The 21,420-nt window shown below is 46.3% G+C and overlaps 1 protein-coding gene across 1 annotated transcript; it reads right to left on the bottom strand.

The window, feature by feature from the left end:
• Positions 1-623: 623 nt before the first annotated feature.
• On the bottom strand, positions 624-20,766 carry PMF1 (polyamine modulated factor 1). The gene is made up of 5 exons (XM_068251432.1): positions 20,545-20,766; positions 16,850-16,955; positions 3,930-4,024; positions 3,090-3,285; positions 624-872 (listed from the first exon to the last, which is right to left on the bottom strand). Exons 1-5 carry the CDS (start codon positions 20,691-20,693, stop codon positions 813-815), a joined length of 606 nt encoding a protein of 201 aa, XP_068107533.1. The 5' UTR covers positions 20,694-20,766; the 3' UTR covers positions 624-812.
• Between the last annotated feature and the right edge of the window lie 654 nt (positions 20,767-21,420).

The raw sequence follows: 21,420 nt of genomic DNA on the forward strand, positions 1-21,420 counted from the left end.
CATTGATACTTGTCTTCGTGGAACTAGCAGCTGTGTATAAGAATACCATAATGCACAGTCTGAATAGCTCTGTGGTGCCCCCTCAAGCCAGGTGTCACCCCAGACATCTGCCTGTTTTTTTGTATGCCTAAAAACAGCCCTGCACACAGGCCAACATTAAAGTGAACCTCCAGACTAAAAATCTACTCAGCAGCACTAAAAAGGCTTGGTGTTTCTTTAACAGTTTCACAGCATCAGAACTTTGTTTTTCTTACCCAAGCCTCATTTTTAGCTGCACAGAAGAAAACTGCCCGGGCATTTTTACCCTGATGCTGTGCAAAGGATGATGGGATTTCTGATGTTCTCCTTCTACTGTTTTGGTGCAAATTTTTTATTTTTTTATCTTGAATTTGAGATTTGAAGCCTAGTGCGCACAGCTGGGAGGGGCTGATCAGGACACAGGCCTCATGCTCCCTGTCACCTCCTTTCAACCAAAAAGATGGCTGCCCCCATGACATCACAAACGTGCATAAGAGATTATATTACCTATCTATTTTAATTAACATAACTAATGTAACTTAATGACAGCATGTTTGTTTAGGCTGAAGTTCCCCTTCAACACATAGAACAAAATCTACAGCAAATATGTATAAAAAACAATTTATTTACACCAGAATATTCATAAAAGAAAAAAGTAACATCAGACACACTAGACTTTCTCATGGAGGGGTTCAGACAAGTAGATCCCGCTCATAACAAGGGTTAGTCTATCGGTTTGGTCTGTCAAACACCGCTAGATGACAGCACTCGGCGAGACGTCACACACCGGATCGTCACACATCGTCAGCCTTCTGAATGGATAGGATCAGCTCCCTCTGAGATTTACTCAATTTCTGCAAAATAAAAGTATCAGTGGAGCCAGTGTAATAAATCTTATTTTATTCAAAAGCAGAATCTTAGTCATAGAAAACTATAAACACATGTCTACGTCACATCCCTGCCTATTAATAATTTAGCCTTAAAGGGGTTCTGTGGGGGGTTTTGAAAAGAAAAAACAAACACTTACAGTACCTGGGGCTTCTACCGGCCCCCTGCAACTGTCATGTGCCCGCACCGCCATCTACAGTCCGCCGTTCCCCGTCGTCACCGGTCAATTATTCGTCTAACTAGACAAATAAAACTGCGGCTGCTGCTGCGCACGTCCTGCTCCTGTCTCCGGGAGAGTACGATCCTGTGCAGTAAGCTCCCAGAAACGCGTGCAGGAGAAATCAGTCGGGGGGGGGGGGGGGGGGGGGGTTATTGCTTCAGGCGACAAAAAGTTTAGAACTGGCCCTACTTCAGGCGACAAAAACTCTAGAACCGGCCCTGCCTAAACGGGTGGGTACTTAGGTAGAGGGAAGCCTATGGAGAATCCAGAGGCATCCCTAGTCTTTCTCCTCCTTGCCGTTCCAGTGCATGGGTGCAGACGGAGCAATCGTGCACTAGGCAACCATGCTCGAGCTTGTATGGGAGCGTGGCCATGAGCTTCGAGGGTCGCATCACTGGACTAGTAAGGTGAAGGAGGTGGGGCCTCTGGAGGGTCCAGAGGCTTGCCAATTACCACAATACTGAGATGAATTGAAATGTAATGGGGCACTCCATTGAAGCGCAACAGAGGGGACCGGACAAACACGGAGGGAGGTAAAGGGAGACAGGGGGCTGGAGGAAGCATCAGGCAAGTATAAATCCTCATGATAGCCTGTTTTCAGGTACACGTTAAATACTTTCAAGAGCAAAAATCTAGTACAACACAATCTACGATAGCAAAAAAACACAAAAAACAAAATAAAACATGATTTCTCCCTTGCAGTGATCAGCATGCAATGGGTGCTGGAGGAGTATACATCACCCATCCCTCGTCCCGGTTTCCCCCATCTGAGCACTGCAGTCATTGGATGGAGCAGGGCTGCAGAGTCGGTACAAAAATCCTCTGACTCCTTCATTTATGAAACCACCGACTCCAACTCCAGATACTCAAAATGGCTCCGACTCCTTAGTCTAATAATTACCAGGACTGTGGACTTAGTACAAAAATCATGAGAGTTCCAACGCCGACTCCTCAGTTTATGAAACCTCCAACTCCCACTCCAGGTACCGAAGATTGCTCCGACTCCACAGCCCTGGTTTGGAGTGTCCAGGCCACCTCCTCCCGCAGTCCTGTTCCCCACATGATGTCATTATGTTGGTGAACATCATCAATGTGGAAGGATAACGTGGCCAAAGCACCTGGAGCCAGGCCCAGATCTACCGCACAGGAGCCTATAGGCACAGATGTCCTGGCAACTTAGACTCCGCCCACCATAAACCTACAAACCCCCGCCTAACTTCACCGCAAGTGTGCTGGCTGTCCCAGCTGTCACTTCTCCCTTATTTCCCTTGCCCGTCATAGGTAGCTACAGGTGCCACTTAGTATTAGGTAGCCAGAAGTACCCTCAATATTAAGTAGCTAGAGGTGCCCCTGCCTGAAGGGAGATCTGGTCAGTAGAATGACGAGATCTGAGTGAGTAACCTCTCACTTACACTCTCATCAGGATTATGCATAGGGAAGGAAGAAAGTAAGGAGGGAGGAGCTAGGGGAGGGTACTGAGCTGCCTTTCTATCTTCAGGCGCCTGTAGGCACGTGCCTACAGTGCCTTATGGTAAATCCGACCCTGCCTGGAGCGCAGTGTCCACATGGGAGAGGAGGAATGGAAGGAAGAAGATTCCTATTACTGATGTACATCTTTGGGAGTTGCAGTCATGGGCGTAACAATCACCCCTGCGACCCCCGCCATCGTAGGGGGGCCCAGAGGCTTTGGGGGCCCCTCCTCCTCCCTCTCCCTAGTGGCAAGGTCAACCAATTAGCAAAAAAAAAACTCTCAGTTCGCTCACAAAAACCATCCCCGCCACCTCCTCCAGCCTTGCAGAGTAGTGAGTAGCGGGAGCGTCTGCAATTTTTTTTCCTGCATCCAGAAGCTTCTTCACAGCAAAACACACAGCTCTCTGTTATTTGTCGGCTCCCGATCATGTGACCCTCATGGGATTTGGGGACCAAGAGGCCCCATGCTATAATTGTGTTGCAGATAACTCACCTGCCAAGCCTGCTGCTGTCTCTGAATCTCCTGCTGCATCTCCTCTATCCTCCTCCTGCCGGCCAGCACCGCCTGCGCCAGCTTCTCGTTCTCCTCTTTCTTCTCCTTCACCAGCTTGCGCAGGTATTCCCGTTGCTGCAGGAGGTACGGCACCAGGTGGGCTCGCAGATCCTCTTCGGGAACGCCGCTGGGACGCCTGTAGAAGTAAAGCACATGAGTGATGCAATGGATGTTACACAATGACTGGGGAGCCCGGCCAGCGGCTCGGAACTGGTACAATTGTAGGAAAAACGGGGCTAAAATAAACATGAGATCCTGTACATGTTAGTACTACACTGACAGTAAAGTTATTGTGACCGCCAGTCTCTGACTTGGGGACTATGAGGAGCTCAGTACTCTAGGCAATTGCCCAGCTACCCCTACAGAAGCACCAGCCCTGGCAAAGTCATGTCTCTGACTGTCCTCAGAGGAGCTCACAGTCTAATCCTACCATAGTCATAGTCTAATGTCCTACCATATTATTATTATGTATTTATATAGCACTCACATCTTCTGCAGCACTTTACAGAGTACATAGTCATGTCACTGACTGTCCTCAGAGGAGCTCACAGTCTAATTGCTACCATAGTCCAATGTGCCTACTGCAGTATAATTCTGAAAGGATGAAGTTGAATTTTTATTATGTTTATCTGGGGGGAAACGTGACTGCCCAGAGGTAACCCATGCAAACAAAGAGCAAAGAAAGATTTGATGCAGGTAGTGGCCTGGCCCAGAGTTGAATCTGGCATTCTAGTGCTGCAAGGCAATAGAGCTTTGACTTTGATCACACCCAGAACTCACCAGCGGATGTCAGGTGACGCCTCAGCCTCCATCTTGTCCAAAGAGTCCAGCAGAGCTTCCAGGTTACCCTCTTCCTTTATTTCCTGGATCTCGGCCTAAAAGAAAAACAAAAGCATGATGAAAGTGAAGGCTGGCAGTGTTGGGATACTCTGGAATTTCTCAGGAAAGTGTGTCAGTCGGTACACAGGATCCTGTACGGATCATTGCTAAGGAACGGAGACGCTTCCTCGTAACAATGTTCTGGTGACTGTTTTGCATCAGTGGGAAGAGGAGGGGGAGGGGGGGTTGGGGGGAGTGCTTTTGACAAAAAAACAAAAAAAAACAGACTTAAAGGAAACCTGAGACTAATGCTGGGAATGCACGGCTCGATTCTGAGCCATTTAGATGGCTCGATAGATAATTTCCGACATGTCCGATGTCCCACCCGATCGTTTCCACGCTCAATTCCGCATTGAGGACAATGGAAAAAAGATAATAAAAACAAGGGGAAGATAAGAGAATTGCCTGGGGAAACAATCGGGGAATCGATCGGGCAGGAGAATAGAGTGGCAAAATCGAGCCGTGTATGCCCAGCATAAGGGAAAGAAAAAAAGAAGGAAGCCCCAGTGTTTCACTTTTACATCCGAGCAACATTCACCTTCCATTCATTCGCTAATAACTTTATCACTACTTATCACAATGGGCTTGATTCACAAAACGGTGCTGTTAGTACGGCCGTTGGCACGGCTTTTCGCATGTTTTCGCCCGAAAAAACAGTTATTGTGCGAAAAAATTCATGTTCGCGTGTTAATGCGAATTTTTCACGCTTTAACGTTTGTGCATTAATGCATGAAAAATTCACTAAAACACAAATTTTTTCGCACGATAACCGTTATCACACGAAATTTTGCGCAAAGCACTTTTCACAGCGTGCTAACAGTTACCACCGTTTTGTGGATCAAGCCCATTGAATTGATCTACATCTTGTTTTTTTCTGCCACAAATTAGGCTTTCTTTGGGTGGTACATTTTGCTAAGAATTATTTTTTTCTAAATTCATTTTAATGGGAATATTTGGAAAGAAAATTGAAAAAATTCATTATTTTTTTTTATATTCAAAATTTTTATTGAAAGTTTTCAAGATAAGGATACAACACCAGTATGGGATCAATATTCACCCAGAACTGGGCAGCATAACAGTAACCATGTTAGCATAACATTTTCACAAAAGCGGAAGGTGGCATGCCGCACAGTGTCAGATAACGAGATAGGGGGGCTAATTGCCGGCCCTTTATTCAACCAACCGAGGATTCCGGCCCAGAGCGGCCGAGTTCCCCTAGAACCTGTGAACTTAGTCCCAAATCTGGCCCATACCCCTCCCCAAAAGCCCACCCACCCTTTACCCACCCCCCAACCCCAAGAAGAAGAGTAAGGACAAAGGGGAGAAGAGAAAAAGAAGAGAGAGGGATGAAAGGAGAAGAAAAGAGGTGGGAAAGAAAAGGGAAAGGGAAGGAAAGACTCAGGCACTAGAACCGCAACCATGCATTCTCAGGCACCTATGGACTCCCTAGCATCACTGGACTTATCTTCTACCCGTCATGGTCAAATAATCCTTCCATGGCTGCCAGATCTTATCGGTCTTAGACGACCTATCCAGAAGAATCCCTGCTAGCTTTTCCTGTATCATAAAGTTATTAATCCTATTTTTTACTTCTTCAAAGAGGACTAATTGCTGTCTCCAGGCTCTGGCTATTGTTTGTTTGGCCGCAACAAAAATGAAGTGACACAGTGCCCTCTGGTGCTTTGAAAGGGAATCTACTTTGAAGTGCAATAAAGCTGACCATGGGTCTTTCTGAAGAGGGGTATGGAAGACTGCTTGTATCCGTTTGTAAACTTTAGTCCAGAAGCGGGACAGCATGGGACATTTCCAAAAGGTATGTAATAGGTCACCTTTTGCCGAACAGCCTCTAAAACAGGAGCCAGGCCCACCTAAATGTACTAGCCTTGCTGGCACCCAATACCATCTCATCAGGATCTTTATGCAGGATTCTGTAAGGTTTACATTAATAGAGATATGGTTTATAGTGTCCCAGACTGATCTCCACTCTTCTATTTCCTTAGACCCCCTTAGGTCATGTTCCCATCTGCTCACATAAGTGTGAGAAAAGATGGCCGGTGGGCTATTTAGAACAGAATACAAGGAGCTGATGAGGCCACGACCCCCCGGGTTTTGAACACAGGCCCGTTCAAAGCAGGATAAGAAAATGCTTTTATCCTGGTGGGGCGCTAAAAGGGATCCTATCCAATGTTTCAATTGGTGATACCTAAAAAGTTCTGAGTTCGGGATCTGATATTTTTCTTGGAGATCAGACCAGGGGATCACTTTGGAGTTCCTGACCAGGTCTTGGACCAGGTATATCTTTTTAGAGGGCCACCAGCGAAATGCAGTGGGGTTTTCATATGCCGGGGCAAACAGTGGATTCTCTAAGATAGGCAGTAAGGGTAGAGTGGTAGATAGTAGACCCTGAGAGTATTTGAAAGAATCCCACACGGCAAGACAATGTTTATAAATTTTCCCCAATAGGGGGGGCCTCAGTTTAGGAAGCAGCCAGATAGGACATTGGACCGATTGGGGGGCGGCTGCCACAATTTTAAAGAGGGACCATAATGGCATCTCAGTTCCTCTATAAAGGCCTACCAAGGGTGCTATTTGAGCTGCCTGGTAATATTTTGTGATAACCTAATCCCCCTTGGCTTTTATGTATGTATAGAGTGGATTTGGCTACCCTAGGTTTAGAAGATCCCCATATAAAGTTTACAAGTTTAGTTTTTCCTCAGTTTTCAGCCATTATAGCTTTAAATACATGCTACCATAATTAAAACCCACGTATCTTATTTGCCCATTTGTCCCGGTTATTACACCATTTAAATTATGTTCCTATAACAATGTATAGCATCAATATTTTATTTGGAAAGAAGTGTATTTTTTCAATTTGCGTCCATCACTATTTACAAGCTTATAATTTAAAAACAATTATAGTAATATACTCTCTTGACATGCATATTAAAAAAAAGTTCAGACCCTTAGGTAACTATTTAGGTTATTTTTTATTGTAATTTTTTTTAATTAAAAATTTTATTTGGGTTTTTTTGGAGTGTGGAGGTAAAGATGAGGAGCTCCACCCACCACTCCATATAAAGGTTGGCCTGGGAGGTGAAAATATGGCCCCCATCGAAACTCCACATCGATCAGGCATTAAGGAGGCCTTAATACCAGATGGGATGGGAGTCTCATGTACGACTGAAACCCCGCCTCCCTCTCCTCCCATCAGTCACCGCGCATACGTGCGCCTGCTGCGCACCCGCCCATCGCACGCCCCTTCTGGCCCCGTCCTCCCTCAGCTCTCCTTAGTCTCTGCGTCCCTCCCTGCACATGTGCAGTAGCGCAAAACACGGGACACACACACACAGGAACTGCAGGGATGGGACGCAGAGACAAAGGGGTTTTGTTATAGAGGATAGGAGACACACACAGTGATATTTGAGAAGTGAAATGAAGTTTATTGGATTTATTGGATTCACAGAAAGTGCACAATAATTGTTTAAAGAGGAACTCCAGTGAAAATAATGTAGTAAAAAAGTGCTTCATTTAACATAATTATGTATAAATGATTTAGTCAGTGTTTGCTCATTGTAAAATCTTTCCTCTCCCCGATTTACATTCTGACATTTATTACATGGTGACATTTTTACTGTGGGCAGGTTATGTAGCTGCTCCTAGCTGTTTTGGCTGTTAGAGACAGCTGTAAACAGCGAATTCCTGTCTGTGAACATTGTTACATTGTGGCAGTTTGCCCAGAGTACCTCGGTACTCAGAGCTTCTTGTGGGAGGGGTTTCAGCACAAAATCAGTCATACAGCGCCCCCTGATGGTCTGTTTGTGAAAATCCATTATATTTCTCATGTAAAAGGGGGTATCAGCTACTGATTGGGATAAAGTTCAATTCTAGATTGGAGTTTCTCTTTAAACAAAATTAGGCAGGTGCATAAATTTGGGCAACACAAAAAAAATGAAATCAATATTTAGTAGATCCTCCTTTTGCAGAAATTACAGCCTCTAAACGCTTCCTGCAGGTTCCAATGAGAGTCTGGATTCTGGTTAAAGGTATTTTGGACCATTCCTCTTTACAAAACATCTCTGGTTCATTCAGGTTTGATGGCTTCTGAGCATGGACAGCTCTCTTTAACTCACACCACAGATTTTTAATTATATTTAGGTCTGGGGACTGAGATAGCCATTCCAGAACATTGTACTTGTTCCTCTGCATGAATGCCTTAGTGGATTTTGAGCAGTGTTTAGGGTAGTTCTCTTGATGGAAGATCCAGCCCCGGCGCAGCTTCGGCTTTGTCACTGATTCCTGGACATTGGTCTCTAGAATCTGCTGATACAGAGTGGAATCCATGCGTCCCTCAACTTTGACAAGATTCCCAGTCCCTGCACTGGCCACACAGCCACACAGCATGATGAAACCACCACATTTTACTGTAGGCAGCAGGTGTTTTTCTTAGAATGCTGCGTTTTTATCTGCCTGCATAACGCCCCTTGTTATGCCCAAATAACTCAATTTTGGTTTCATCAGTCCACAGCACCTTATTCCAAAATGAAGCTGGCTTGTCCAAATGTGCTTTAGCATATCTCAAGCGGCTCTGTTTGTGCTGTGGGCACCGAATGGTTGAACGATGCACAGTGACTTACATCTGCAGCACGATGATGTTGTAGGTGTTTGGTTCTGGTCTGTGGGTTGACTGACTGTTCTCACCATTTGTCGCTTCTGTTTATCCGTGATTTTTCTTGGTCTGCCACTTCGAGCCTTAAGTTGAACTAAGCCTGTGGTCTTCCATTTCCTCAATATGTTCCTAACTGTGGAAACAGACAGCTGAAATCTCTGAGACAGCTTTCTGTATCCTTCCCCTAAACCATGATGGTGAACAATATTTGTCTTCAGTTCATTTGAGAGTTGTTTTGAGACCCCCATGTTGCTACTTTTCAGAGAAAAATTAAAAGAGGAGGGAAACTTACAACTGACCCCCTTAAATACTCTTATTATTGGATTCACCTGTGTATGTAGGTCAGGGGTCACTGAGCTTACCAAGGCAATTTGAGTTCCAGTAATTAGTTCTAAAGGTTTTGGAATAAATAAAATCACAAATTATGCACCTGCCTAATTTAACCACTTGAGGACCACAGTCTTTCTACCCCTTAAGGACCGGCCACTTTTTTTCCATTCAGACCACTGCAGCTTTCACGGTTTATTGCTCGCTCATACAACCTACCACCTAAATGAATTTTGGCTCCTTTTCTTGTCACTAATAAAGCTTTCTTTTGGTGCTATTTGATTGCTCCTGCGATTTTTACTTTTTATTATATTCATCAAAAAAGACATGAATTTTGGCAAAAAAAATGATTTTTTTAACTTTCTGTGCTGACAATTTTCAAATAAAGTAAAATTTCTGTATACATGCAGCGCGAAAAATGTGGACAAACATGTTTTTAATAAAAAAAAAACCATTCAGTGTATATTTATTGGTTTGGGTAAAAGTTATAGCGTTTACAAACTATGGTGCAAAAAGTGAATTTTGCCATTTTCAAGCATCTATGACTTTTCTGACCCCCTGTCATGTTTCATGAGGGGCTAGAATTCCAGGATAGTATAAATACCCCCCAAATGACCCCATTTTGGAAAGAAGACATCCCAAAGTATTCACTGAGAGGCATAGTGAGTTCATAGAAGATATTATTTTTTGTCACAAGTAAGGGGAAAATGACACTTTGTGACAAAAAAAAAGAAAAAAAAAAAGAATCCATTTCTTCTAACTTGCGACAAAAAAAAATGAAATCTGCCACGGACTCACCATGCCCCTCTCTGAATACCTTGAAGTGTCTACTTTCCAAAATGGGGTCATTTGTGGGGTGTGTTTACTGTCCTCGCATTTTGGGGGGTGCTAATTTGTAAGCACCCCTGTAGAGCCTAAAGGTGCTCATTGGACTTTGGGCCCCTTAGCGCAGTTAGGCTGCAAAAAAGTGCCACACATGTGGTATTGCCGTACTCAAGAGAAGTAGTAGAATGTGTTTTGGGGTGTATTTTTACACATACCCATGCTGGGTGGGAGAAATATCTCTGTAAATGACAATTTTTTCATTTTTTTTTACACACAATTGTCCATTTACAGAGTTATTTCTCCCACCCAGCATGGGTATGTGTAAAAATACACCCCAAAACACATTCTACTACTTCTCTTGAGTACGGCAATACCACATGTGTGGCACTTTTTTGCACCCTAACTGCGCTAAAGGGCCCAAAGTCCAATGAGTACCTTTAGGATTTCACAAGTCATTTTGCGGAATTTGATTTCCAGACTACTCCTCACGGTTTAGGGCCCCTAAAATGCCAGGGCAGTATAGGAACCCCACAAATGACCCCATTTTAGAAAGAAGACACCCCAAGGTATTCCGTTAGGAGTATGGTGAGTTCATAGAAGATTTTATTTTTTGTCAAAAGTTAGCGGAAAATTGATTTTTATTGTTTTTTTCACAAAGTGTCATTTTCCACTAACTTGTGACAAAAAATAAAATCTTCTATGAACTCACCATACTCCGTACGGAATACCTTGGGGTGTCTTCTTTCTAAAATGGGGTCACTTGTGGGGTTCCTATACTGCCCTGGCATTTTAGGGGCCCTAAACCGTGAGGAGTAGTCTTGAAACCAAATGTCGCAAAATGACCTGTGAAATCCTAAAGGTACTCATTGGACTTTGGGCCCCTTAGCGTACTTAGGGTGTAAAAAAGTGTCACACATGTGGTATCGCCGTACTCGGGAGAAGTAGTACAATGTGTTTTGTGGTGTATTTTTACACATACCCATGCTGGGTGGGAGAAATAACTCTGTAAATGGACAATTGTGTGTAAAAAAATCAAAAGATTGTCATTTACAGAGGTATTTCTCCCACCCAGCATGGGTATGTGTAAAAATACACCCCAAAACACATTGTACTACTTCTCCCGAGTATGGCAATACCACATGTGTGGCACTTTTTTGCACCCTAACTGCGCTAAAGGGCCCAAAGTCCAATGAGTACCTTTAGGATTTCACAGGTCATTTTGCGAAATTTGATTTCCAGACTACTCCTCACGGTTTAGGGCCCCTAAAATGCCAGTTCAGTATAGGAACCCCACAAATGACCCCATTTTAGAAAGAAGACACCCCAAGGTATTCCGTTAGGAGTATGGTGAGTTCATAGAAGATTTAATTTTTTGTCAAAAGTTAGTGGAAAATGACACTTTGTGAAAAAAACAATAAAAATCAATTTTCCGCTAACTTTTGACAAAAAATAAAATCTTCTATGAACTCACCATACTCCTAACGGAATACCTTTGGGTGTCTTCTTTCTAGAATGGGGTCATTTGTGGGGTTACTATACTGCCCTGGCATTTTAGGGGCCCTAAACCGTGAGGAGTAGTCTTGAAACCAAATGTCGCAAAATGACCTGTGAAATCCTAAAGGTACTCATTGGACTTTGGGCCCCTTAGCGTACTTAGGGTGTAAAAAAGTGCCACACATGTGGTACCGCCGTACTCAGGAGAAGTAGTATAATGTGTTTTGGGGTGTATTTTTACACATACCCATGCTAAGTGGGAGAAATATCTCTGTAAATGACAATTGTTTGATTTGTTTTACACACAATTGACCATTTACATAGAAATTTCTCCCACCCAGCATGGGTATGTGTAAAAATACACCCCAAAACACATTATACTACTTTTCCTGAGTACGGCGGTACCACATGTGTGACACTTTTTTGCAGCCTAGGTGCGCTAAGGGGCCCAACGTCCTATTCACGGGTCATTTTGAGGCATTTGTTTTCTAGACTACTCCTCGCGGTTTAGGGCCCCTAAAATGCCAGGGCAGTATAGGAACCCCACAAGTGACCCCATTTTAGAAAGAAGACACCCCAAGGTATTCCGTTAGGTGTATGGCGAGTTCATAGAAGATTTTATTTTTTGTCACAAGTTAGTGAAAAATGACACTTTGTGAAAAAAAACCAATAAAAATCAATTTCCGCTAACTTGACAAAAAATAAAATCTTCTATGAACTCGTCATACACCTAACAGAATACCTTGGGGTGTCTTTTTTTCTAAAATGGGGTCACTTGTGGGGTTCCTATACCGCCCTGGCATTTTACGGGCCCAAAACCGTGAGTAGTCTGGAAACCAAATGTCTCAAAATGACTGTTCAGGGGTATAAGCATCTGCAAATTTTGATGACAGGTGGTCTATGAGGGGGCGAATTTTGTGGAACCGGTCATAAGCAGGGTGGCCTTTTAGATGACAGGTTGTATTGGGCCTGATCTGATGGATAGAAGTGCTAGGGGGGTGACAGGAGGTGATTGATGGGTGTCTCAGGGGGTGGTTAGAGGGGAAAATAGATGCAATCAATGCACTGGGGAGGTGATCGGAAGGGGGTCTGAGGGGGATCTGAGGGTTTGGCCGAGTGATCAGGAGCCCACACGGGGCAAATTAGGGCCTGATCTGATGGGTAGGTGTGCTAGGGGGTGACAGGAGGTGATTGATGGGTGTCTCAAGGTGTGATTAGAGGGGGGAATAGATGCAAGCAATGCACTGGCGAGGTGATCAGGGCTGGGGTCTGAGGGCATTCTGAGGGTGTGGGCGGGTGATTGAGTGCCCTAGGGGCAGATAGGGGTCTAATCTGATAGGTAGCAGTGACAGGGGGTGATTGATGGGTAATTAGTGGGTGTTTAGGGTAGAGAACAGATGTGAACACTGCACTTGGGAGGTGATCGGACGTCGGATCTGCGGGCGATCTATTGGTGTGGGTGGGTGATCAGATTGCCCGCAAGGGGCAGGTTAGGGGCTGATTGATGGGTGGCAGTGACAGCGGGTGATTGATGGGTGGCAGTGACAGGGGGTGATTGATGGGTGATTGATAGGTGATTGACAGGTGATCAGTGGGTTATTACAGGGAAGGACAGATGTAAATAATGCCCTGGCGAATTGATAAGGGGGGTCTGAGGGCAATCTGAGCGTGTAGGCGGGTGATTGGGTGCCCGCAAGGGGCAGATTAGGGTCTGATCTGATGGGTAACAGTGACAGGTGGTGATAGGGGGTGATTGATGGGTAATTAGTGGGTGTTTAGAGGAGAGAATAGATGGAAACACTGCGCTTGGGTGGTGATCTGATGTCGGATCTGCGGGCGATCTATTGGTGTGGGTGGGTGATCAGTTTGCCCGTAAGGGGCAGGTTAGGGGCTGATTGATGGGTGGCAGTGACAGGGGTGATTGATGGGTGGCAGTGACAGGGGGTGATTGATGGGTGATTGACAGGTGATTGACAGGTGATCAGTGGGTTATTACAGGGAAGGACAGATGTAAATAATGCCCTGGCGAATTGATAAGGGGGGGTCTGAGGGCAATCTGAGCGTGTAGGCGGGTGATTGGGTGCCCGCAAGGGGCAGATTAGGGTCTGATCTGATGGGTAACAGTGACAGGTGGTGATAGGGGGTGATTGATGGGTAATTAGTGGGTGTTTAGAGGAGAGAATAGATGGAAACACTGCGCTTGGGTGGTGATCTGATGTCGGATCTGCGGGCGATCTATTAGTGTGGGTGGGTGATCAGTTTGCCCGCAAGGGCGGGTTAGGGGCTGATTGTTGGGTGGCAGTGACAGGGGGTGATTGATGGGTGATAGGTGATTGGCAGGTGATTGACAGGTGATCAGTGGGTTATTACAGGGAAGGACAGATGTAATTAATGCACTGGTAAATTGATAAGGGGGGGGGGTCTGAGGGCAATCTGAGCGTGTGGGCGGGTGATTGGGTGCCCGCAAGGGGCAGCTTAGGGTCTGATCTGATAGGTAACAGTGACAGGTGGTGATAGGGGGTGATTGATGGGTGATTGATGGGTAATTAGTGGGTGTTTAGAGAAGATAACAGATGTAAACAATACATTTGGGAGGTAATCTGACGGCGGGTTTGCGGGCGATCTAATGGTGTGGGTGGGTGATCAGATTGCCCGCAAGGGGCAGGTTAGGGGCTGATTGATGGGTGGCAGTGACAGGGGGTGACAGGGGGTGATTGATGGGTGATAGGTGATTGGCAGGTGATTGACAGGTGATCAGTGGGTTATTACAGGGAAGAACAGATGTAATTAATGCACTGGCGAATTGATAAGGGGGGGTCAGAGGGCAATCTGAGCGTGTTGGCGGGTGATTGGGTGCCCGCAAGGGGCAGATTAGGGTCTGATCTGATAGGTAAAAGTGACAGGTGGTGATAGGGGGTGATTGATGGGTGATTGATGGGTAATTAGTGGGTGTTTAGAGGAGAGAATAGATGTAAACAATGGATTTGGGAGGTGATCTGATGTCGGATCTGCGGGCGATCTATTGGTGTGGGTGGGTGATCAGATTGCCCGCAAGGGGCAGGTTAGGGGCTGATTGTTGGGTGGCAGTGACAGGGGGTGATTGATGGGTGATTGATGGGTGATTGATGGGTGATTGACAGGTGATTGACGGGTTATCAGGGAAGATAGATGCATACAGTACACAGGGGGGGGGGGTCTGGGGAGAATCTGAGGGGTGGGGGGGTGATCAGGAGGGGGCAGGGGGCAGGGGGGGGGATAAAAAAAAAATAGCGTTGACAGATAGTGACAGGGAGTGATTGATGGGTTATTAGGGGGGTGATTGGGTGCAAACAGGGGTCTGGGGGGTGGGCAGGGGGGGGTCTGAGGGGTGCTGTGGGCGATCAGTGGGCGGGGGGGGCAGATCAGTGTGTTTGGGTGCAGACTAGGGTGGCTGCAGCCTGCCCTGGTGGTCCCTCGGACACTGGGATCACCAGGGCAGGAGGCAGCCTGTATAATACACTTTGTATACATTACAAAGTGTATTATACACTTTGTAGCGGCGATCGCGGGGTTAACATCCCGCCGGCGCTTCCGTATGGCCGGCGGGATGTTACGGCGGGTGGGCGGAGCCAGTTGCCGGGGGAAGCGCGCGTCATCAATGACGCGATCGCTCCCCCGGCATGCCTAAAGGACGTGCCGCCTGAAGGCGTATTGCGGTCCTTTAGGCGTCCACTTTGCCGCCGCCCATGGGCTGTGGGCGGTCGGCAAGTGGTTAAAACAATTATTGCGCACTTTCTGCAAATCCAATAAACTTCATTTCATGTCTCAAATATCACTGTGTGTGTCTCCTATATGATCTATTTAAACTGACATTTTTTATTGTAACAACCAGCGATTTATACTGGAAAATCATGACATTAACAAGGTTGCCCAAACTTTTGCATCCCACTGTATGTACTCCAAGCTATATGTGCAATATGAATCTGTCTCTTAACCTCCCTGGCGTTGTGGATGAGCTAGGCTCGTCCAGAGACACCGGAGGTCACCGCTCAGGCCCCGCTGGGCCGATTTGAACAATTTTTTTTTTAAACATGCAGCAAGCACTTTGCTTGCTGCGTGCCTTACCCGATTGCCGCCGCTCACCGCCGATCCACCGTGATACAGGGTCCCCCTAGCCGAGACCCCGTGCGCTGCCTGGCCAATTAGTGCCAGGCAGCGCTGAGGGGTGGATCGGGTCTCCCTGGGACGTCACGACGTTGCCGATGACGGCACGACGTGTGTCGCCATGGCGACAGGGGAAGCCCTCAAGGAAATCCCATTCAGAACGGGATTTCCGGACGGGCCATTACGCCGGCGGCGATCGGAGGGTAGGGAGGGACGCCGCAGGGAGGGGGGAATCATGTAGCTAGCGCTAGGCTAGCTACATGAAAAGAAAAAAAAATGTGTAAAAAAAACGTTGAATCAGAACGCCAGGCAGGTTAAAGAGAGGTGGCTTCTTTTTTTCTTTAGCGGAGTGGAGTTTTCCCTCCGCCGATCTATAAAGATCCCATCTTTCTACAGGATTATTATAACTATGACTAAGGACTTGTTCAATTTGAGGGCGCTTTCAGGTTTTTTTAAGCACCAGCGATTTTTAAAATCACCCTAAAAGCAATTGTGCAATGTTTCTTTATGAGAGTGTTCACATCTGAGCGGTTCGATTCCGACCCGCTCACCAAAGTGCTGCCTGTGCCATTTTCAGTGCGATTTGCCTCAGTGGAAGGTATAGGGAAATCGCAAAGCGCTTGAAAAACACTTTGTATAGCGATTTCCCCAGCGCTTTCATGAATAAATTCAGGAAACTTCAGGAAGTGAAAAAATGAAAAGCGCTTTACAAAACAAAATCGCAACGGGCAGGTAATCGCCAGGAGGCGCTGAAAAAATAATTTAGAAAAAAATAATCGCGCACAAAAATCGCAAAACGCTGGCATCAGCGATGGCAATTTATGATATGAACAAGGCCTAAGGGCGTATTTTGAGCCCGACATTATTATTATTATTTGTATTATTATTTAGTATTTATATAGCGCCGACATATTACGCAGTGCTGTACAGTGTATATATATATCTTGTCACTAACTGTCCCTCAAAGGAGCTCACAATCTAATCCCTACCATTGCCATATGTCTGTATTATGTAGTGTAAGTACTGTAGTCTAGGGACAATTTTTTTTAGGGGGAGCCAATTAACTTATCCGTATGTTTTTTTGGAATGTGGGAGGAAACCGGAGTGCCCGGAGGAAACCCACGCAGACACGGAGAGAACATACAAACTCTTTGCAGATAGTGCCCTGGCTGGGATTCAAACCAGGGACCCAGCGCTGCAAGGCGAGAGAGCTAACCACTACGCCACCGTGCTGCCCGTATGCCCGACATGCATCCGTTTGATCCTGTGGTTGTCTATGTCTTCATGTGTGGATTGTCCTAAATAAAGAATACCGGCTTTTATCTATCCCTCTGTGGTTTGCGGATCCTCCTTTTTTCTCAATTACCTTAATGGAGGCCTGCAGCTGGTCCACAAACTGATTATAGATGCCTCGGGTGACTTCTGGCTGCAGCTTGTAGAACTTCTTGTAGCAGCGAGCAAAGCGCTGGTAGCTGAGGAAACCAAAAGACAGAAAAATATATCAGATGGTTCCTAAACAGGGCAGTGGATAAATTATCAGCACAAAAATGTACCACCTAGCCAGCATATTATTCACATTCTCAATGCAGATATCGCCATTGTTGTCAACTTGTTATTGTTATAGAAGTCAGTAGCTTGCATAGAAGCTTGTTATAGAAGCCAGTGGCTTGCATAACTGAATGTGTTGTGTAGTGTGGGACCTGCTCATAGCCTGTGCTCTGGTCAACAGGAGACTGCTTTTTTTTTTTAATTGGGGCTATTATAGCGGACCTGAACTCAGAACTTCCTCTCTGCTCTAAAAGATAAGAGGGCTGGAACCCACAAGGGCGATTTTTGAGCGTTTAGGGAGCGTTTGAAAACGCTAGCGTTTTGTAAAAACGCTCAGCTAATGTAAATGGATGGGGCAACGTCCACCGGAGCGATTGCAATTAGAAAAATCACAAACGCACAGACGCGGTGAGAGAGCCTGGGACCCCGCGGCCCTCCCGGTTGTATGGGGGCAATGGGAAGCCTCCTCGTGGCGCCCCTGGATAGTGCTATGTAGCATGAACTAATTCCCGCAGGGTGATTGTTTTGCGGTTTTTGACCCTGCATATTTAGGCATGCGAAAGCAAATGCATATTTGCATGAGCAATGTCTCGTGATTAGCCAATAGGCCAAATTTGCAAAGCCAGATTTGTCAGGTGTTACTTGGTTGATGCACACATTTTCTCTCTGTTGTAATTAACAAACGCAGGACATGCAGCATTTTGGGAGCGTTATCGCTTCAATGTTAAGCATGTAATCGCTGGCGTAATCGCTCATCAAAACCTGCACAGAGCGATTTTGCTAGCGTTTTGAAGTTACTGCACACTGTAACAAAATTAATTGAAAGGACCAATCAGACTTTAAAACTCTAATCGCTACACAACCGCTGGCAAATTGATACACTTTTTAAAAGCGCTCCCTAAAAACAGGGCTGTGGAGTCGGAGTTGGAGTCGGGAAATTTTGGGCACCCGGACTCGGAGTCGTGGTTTCATAAACTGAGGAGTCGGATGATTTTTGTACAAAATCCACAGCCCTGTTAAGTATTAGGACTAAGGAGTCGGAGCCATTTCGGGTACCTGGAGTCGGAGTTGGAGTCGTGGTTTCATAAACTGAGGAGTCCGAAGATTTTTGTACCGACTCCACAGCCCTGCCTAAAACGCTCATGAAATCGCTTACAAACTGCTCATACAAAACGCTAGCGATTGCGATTAGTGATAGAGTTTTGTAGTGGGTTCCAGGCCTGAGGCTGGGAACACACTTAGCAGAAATGCAGCATTTATGCGTATAATGTTAGTCGAAGGGCCGCATATAAAAAGGCCAATGCTTTTTGTATGCATTTCATAATATGCGTTTAAAAGCGCTGGTTTTGTTGCATATTTTTCAAAAACACACATAATGAAAGTCAATGGTAATGCAATGGTATGCGTTTTCCATGCTTTTTTTTTGTTTAAAAACAATGTATTTCCGCTTCCTGTTGATTTCTTAGTGATTTGCATAAAACGCAATATAAACTGGAAATGCATAAAAATGCACAAAAAACGCATGTGCAAGAAAAAACGCAAACCGCAGAAGTACATAAAACGCACATGATAGAAAACGCAACCTTTCACGCACTGACAAGTGTGCACCCAGACTCAAAGAAAAACATTTCTTTGTTACAGCTGATACAAATCCTGCAATAAATATGCAGTTGTCTACTTCCTGCTTTCATCGAAGCTGAGACTGAGTCACACATGCGCAAGACTCTTAGGTCTTCTGGAGTGATGATGAGTAGCGTGCGTGGAGGGGGCGCACACAGGCGACATCAGCCAAACTCTGCAATAGCGGGGAACGCGAAGAAAGGATACGCGTGGCCAGAGCTGGGCGGGCGTAGTGGCCCGGCGGCGAAACCTAAAGTAGCTGGCGGCGGGAGAACGGAGGCTCGTCGAGGAGCAGCGTGGGACAGGATGGCTGCTGGGGGCTTGGGGGAAGCCCCAGGTAAGTGAAACAATGTGTTTAATTTGAATCTACAGTTCCGCTTTAACTCTTAAAAAAAATGAGTTTCACTTACCTGGGGTGTCTACCAGCCCCCTGCAGCCATCCTGTGCCCTCGCAGTCACTCATCGCTTTTCCGGTTCCCCGCTAGTTTTGTTTTTGCCGACTCTGAGTCGGCGGACCGCCATGCATACCTTTGCACGCATTCCCACTGGTGTAGGAAGCTATCGCAGACCTGCAACTACAATGCATAAAAATGTATGTGCTAATGTCCGCGATAGCTTCCTGCACTAGCGGGAATGCGTGCAAAGGTATGCGTGGCAGCCCGCCGGCTCAGAGTCGGCAAAAATAAAACTAGCTAGCGGCAGGGGGAAATCGGAGGAGCCACGAGTTGACTGTGAAGGTACAGGACGGCTGCAGAGCTGAAAAATGGAATAGTGAACTTTCCTGGGGCTTCCTCCAGCCCCCATAGCCTGGGAGGCCCCTCAACGTCTTCTGGGCAGGCATCGGCTCATGAGTCCCTAAGGACTCGAATTTGTGATTTAAATGAGCTGTGCGGCTGGGAGAGAGGGGGTTAGTTACCCATAAATCTGTCTGACGCCTTGCAAGACTCACTACCGCGTGCACTTTTTTCTTCCGGCTTGAAGGAGGAAGTGCGCGGTAGTGAGTCTTGCAACGGGTCCAATAGGAAGCGCGCAAGATATTTGAAACGCAGGAAGTCTGACGGACTTATGAGTAAGTAACCTCCTCTCTCCCAGCCGCACAGCTGAGGCAATTAAGCCTCATTTAAGTCACAAATTCGAGTCCTTCGGGACTCATGAGCCCACCACTACTTCTGGACCCCCTCTGTTGTCCTTTCGGCTTTGTAAGCAGTGTGACCCGGCCGGGAGTAGTGCGCAACTGCACATGCAGTCCGTTGCAATCTCGCGCCCGTCGAGCGTTCTGCACATACACAGCTCATTCTTTTAAGAACCATGCATGCGTAAAACGCTCATGGCAACAGGCGTGGATGGGCCGTGCCTACACAATTACACACAACTCCTGGCCGCGCTGCTTACACAGTGCTACCAGCAGGACACCGGACAGAACCCAGAAGATGCTGAGGAACCTCATGGGCTACAGGGGAGGAGGGTAACTGGAGGAAGACCAAGGTAAGTTCAGTATTCCATTTTGCATCTGTTCAGGGTTCCTTTAAATATGCAAAAGTAAGCAAGATGATGTAACTGGTGCAGCTGAAGTGGGGACAGTTGTATGTTCTTCGAACAACCCACTACACTCTGTATCTCAACAAAGCTCCAGTGTAGAGCATTCTATCTGCAGTTAGAGTGTTAGCTCTTTCAGTAAGAGAGGTTTAACTGTATACTGCAAAAATCCCCCCTAGCCAATCAGAGCTGACGTGTTTCTCCCACCAGCCAATCACACGCCACGAAGCCTATCACGTGAGTCACAGGTACGCCTGAGGCGAGGTCTAACCAATCACATGACTAGAGGAAACCTCTCAGCCTATCACGGCGCTCGCAGCGAGAACAGGCGTCCAATGAGCGGGCGGGCTGGCTCACCTCCCCGCCTCCACCAAGCCCTGCAGAACCGTGTCCAGCAGCGTGCTGAAGATGAACATCCGCCCCTCGGCTTTGGCAGCGGCGAGGTCTGCGGGCTGCTCTGAGCCGGGCGGCTGCGAGGGGCCCGCCGGGGCCGCTTCAGCTTCCATCTTCCTTCGGGTCGCTTCGGAGGGGACCGTCAGGCATTTCCCGCCTGAGGAAGCTGACCGCTGATTGGCTGGGCGGGCTGTGGGAGGGGCGTCTTCCCGCCCAGTCACGTGGTTTGGTTGCAGCGCTTGTCAGGCTATAGAGCTATTCTATGGGAATTAAAACAGACCTGAACTCGTGCAGAGGACAGAAGGAAAACACTGAGAATGCACCCTGTATGTATTTAGAGAGTTTAGCCTGTGTAATTCCCCCTCATCTGTAACTAATCACTAGTGTTATTTTATCCCTCAGATGACTGCTTTGGCAGAGCATCTAATTGGTAAACACAGGCTCATATCTTTATGTCTGCTTCCATTTAGGTTCCCTTTAACCTCCGCGGCATTTAGTTTCTGGGAAATTTTTGTACCAAAAGTGGTATCTTTTTTTTCAGCTTTTCTTTATACTGTACGCATTTTTGCGGACCACTTGCAAGTTGCAGGCTCGTAAGCTTCCCGTAAGCATGCGTACAATATTAACCATTTCAGCCTGCGGGGATTTTTCACCTTACGTATCAGCAATTTTCACCTCCCATTCATTCGCTAATAACATCATCACTACTTCAACACAATTTATTGATCTAAATCTTGTTTTTTCTGCCACTAATTAGGCTTTCTTTGGGTGGTACATTTTGCTAAGAATTATTTTTTTATAAATGCATTCTAACAGGAATATTAAGGAAAAAGTTCATTA

This window comes from Hyperolius riggenbachi, chromosome 9, assembly GCF_040937935.1.
Source record: "Hyperolius riggenbachi isolate aHypRig1 chromosome 9, aHypRig1.pri, whole genome shotgun sequence".
In the NCBI taxonomy this organism is placed as follows: domain Eukaryota; kingdom Metazoa; phylum Chordata; class Amphibia; order Anura; family Hyperoliidae; genus Hyperolius; species Hyperolius riggenbachi.

Coding starts and splice junctions, on each gene's coding strand:
- PMF1 (XM_068251432.1), bottom strand. CDS start 20,693: ATGGAAGCTGAAGCGGCCCCGGCGGGCCCCTCGCAGCCGCCCGGCTCA. Junction 3,286..3,929: donor GCGTCACCTGACATCCGCTG/GTGAGTTCTGGG, acceptor TTACTTCTACAG/GCGTCCCAGCGGCGTTCCCG. Junction 873..3,089: donor GACAGCAGCAGGCTTGGCAG/GTGAGTTATCTG, acceptor TTTATTTTGCAG/AAATTGAGTAAATCTCAGAG.